General features: G+C 34.4%; 1 protein-coding gene across 1 annotated transcript; it reads right to left on the bottom strand.

Annotated features, from left to right (window-relative positions):
• Positions 1-374: 374 nt before the first annotated feature.
• Positions 375-2,774, bottom strand: LOC140985622 (GDSL esterase/lipase At1g28580-like). The gene is made up of 5 exons (XM_073453490.1): positions 2,449-2,774; positions 2,149-2,349; positions 1,681-1,835; positions 1,192-1,468; positions 375-947 (listed from the first exon to the last, which is right to left on the bottom strand). The coding sequence occupies exons 1-5, from the start codon at positions 2,765-2,767 to the stop codon at positions 712-714; spliced, it is 1,188 nt and encodes a 395-aa protein (XP_073309591.1). The 5' UTR covers positions 2,768-2,774; the 3' UTR covers positions 375-711.
• Between the last annotated feature and the right edge of the window lie 227 nt (positions 2,775-3,001).

Genomic DNA, 3,001 nt, shown 5'->3' with positions numbered 1-3,001 from the left:
GTTTTGCAAATAGCACAGCTCCCGTTGGAGAAGCCTCTGCACCAAAAATGACGTTTCTGGCGCAGGGGATGGAGATGCCTTTACACCTGTTCAATTGTTTAATAATATTTTTTTTTATCTTCATGTCTTGTTATATATTAAGTCCTTTTTATAATAAAATTAAATAGTTTGATGATTTTTGATTTTGTTATTTGCTGTTTTTTTTAATTCATTATTTTGAAATTGAAGTCCAGTCTACATTATTTTCATAATTACATATTATCTTCATTAAAATTTCAAAATTACAGTTTAGTTATTCACAAATTATGACCTAAATTTAATATAAATCAAATTAATGTCACTAGTGTATAATATTTATGCATCACCTTAACATATGTTTAAAACTTCATCTATCATATATTATTGAAAACTCGATTTCTTTTGACCATTTTTCGTCGTCCCACTAATATGTTTAGGTGGTAGGTCCAGCATTTCCATAAAATATGACTAAGAACAAAATATAGTATTCTATAATACATAGATTTGATATGCTGCACACCTATCTGCACACCTATGTGAGCACCGATGAGATGTCGCTCACCCATTGGATACACAATTTTTCTATATTTCATCACATCCAATGAGTGAGTGACGCCTCATCGGTGCTCATATATGTGTGCACGTTAGGTGTGCAGCATATCAAATTTAATATAATACATACAAATTATTTGATTAAAATCGAGCAACACGAGATGTGGAAGAACACATCGTTGTGTAGTGCCCTCCAAACAAACCTTGGGCCAAGAACCTGTAAGCCGCCTCTGTCAAGTGTAAACCATCCCAACTAACATACAAAGAAGGATCTTCACAACTTGCGGATAAAGGGGAGCCACAAAATGCGGAATCATTGTAACTAAACGCTCCTCTTCCCCCGCAGCAAGCATTAAGCAATGATTTCTTTCCAAATCCTACGTCAACGTTAGTTAGATCAAAATAGTCGAAAATTATAAATTGAAATCTGAATAGACCAAAACCCAAAATTAGAATAAACTCCTTTATATTTATTGTCTATATCTTTTAATTTATTATCCTCGTCATATGAGTTATAAGCAGTGCATTGTATTATATATGAACAACCTCCTGAATTTGATTCAACAACAAACACTTTATTAGTGGAAGTGGATGCAGATGAAATTAAAGTTGAAAAAGTACCGTATTCCTCCGGAGAAAGATAAATCTTGAGAAGGGCGTTGTAGTAATCTACGTAGATTATAGAAGTGCGAGGATAAAGCTTTTGTATGCGGTTCAATTCCTTTTGCAACAACTCATTATGGTACCTCGACAGCTCATTCAACCAGTTTATGCAGCCAGTTTCGGGATCGCGATAGTTTTCTTCGTCCGACATGTATGCTGTAAGGAAAACTGGAAAGCAACCGATTGGAAAGTTCCCGGGGACTAAAACTCTCCTTGCACCAAGCTTTATTAGTTCCTGAGAAGAAAACACATAATCTTTAGAATCTTTTAATATTTTAAATTGATACTAATATTATAATATCCTAAAATCATACAAAATTTACATATCAATTTTTTTTAAAAAAAAAAATTGAGCCACGGGGCTACATGTGGCTCCGCTACTGATCATACTCCATGGTCTATCAAAGACGCTTGCGAGTACGTAAAAGCACGCCATGTTTCGCATACTTGGAGAGTTATTCCGATGTAGTTAACAACTGCTGGAGCAAGTGATCGAAGTGTTTCGGGGTTCATTCCCATCTTGATCATCAGTGGTACGTTGTAATCGTTGCCTCCAATCTCTCCCAGAAGAATTAGAGAGTTTTGAACAAATCTTTTACCATCTGATCTTTTAAGAACACAAATAATCATTATGTATAGTATGGCTCCCAAACAAAAATGAGAAGTACAAAAAACATAAGTTTTATTCTTCTCAAGTTTGGAAATTAAAAATTTTTTTTTGTACGCGAGAGTTATATAAGTTTTAAGATGAAGAGTCCAAATCTGAAAAAGTTAAAGTTTCCAAAAAAAAATAATAATAAATCTGAAAAAGCTAACGATTTAATCGAGAGAGTAGCTCAGACTTTTTTTTAAAAAAACTTTATAAGAAAAATAAAATAAAGATATGATAATATAATAATACTAATAATAAGTGACCTTCAAGTGAGGCCAAAAATTGTTTGAACCAGTCCATTTGAATTCCTAGCGACGCATTTGTTTCAGGGTAGATTCCCATCTTCTCTAAATACTCATTATCCAGCGCAGTAGCTCCGGCCACCGCGAAGTTCACCCCTTTACCGAAAATAGCGTTTAATCCGCCAACATACGGCTCCACTAGAGGCAGCCCCAAACTCTCGGCTACAAAAGCATGTGATCAACTAGTTGTAAATTCGTTTTATCCTATAAAATCATTCAATAAATAACCACTCGTCATCATATCGATTGAACCAAACAAACCTATGAAATCAACGACGAGGCGGCCATTGGAGTAGCGTCCCGTGGGGTGGTGGAAGAATGTTTCTCCGTAGGGAAGCCGGGAACATGCGAGACTAGAAACATTCGATCCCACGAGCCGTAGCCGATTTCCGGTGTCGGCTAGCGAGTCTCCGAAGCTGATTATGGATTCAAAGCATCCGGATGGCGATTGGTAGCTTGAAAATGCCGGTAAACTGAAGAGCAATATTAATGACAGTGTCAAATTTTTGGCGGAGCAAGTTGCCATTGGAGCTTGAGTATATTTCAATCTCACACTTATAAAATTAGATCTTCGTGACATCCAACTCTACTTCACGATGGATTTATAGAAGGGTATATTTTTTTAAAAATATTATTATTTATGAGATGCGTCAATTTGTCGATCTTTAATAATAAAAGTTAATATTTTTAATATAAAAATAATACTTATTTATGAGTGAGCCAAATAAAATATTTATATCATAAAATAGACATTTCTAACTTAAATTTTTTATATTTTATTAAATATTATTTGGTTCATGGTATGAGATATATA

This window comes from Primulina huaijiensis, chromosome 10 (assembly GCF_012295235.1).
Source record: "Primulina huaijiensis isolate GDHJ02 chromosome 10, ASM1229523v2, whole genome shotgun sequence".
Taxonomy (NCBI): domain Eukaryota; kingdom Viridiplantae; phylum Streptophyta; class Magnoliopsida; order Lamiales; family Gesneriaceae; genus Primulina; species Primulina huaijiensis.
Note: the sequence above shows the minus strand (reverse complement) of the source record. Positions and strands in the feature narration are given on the sequence as shown.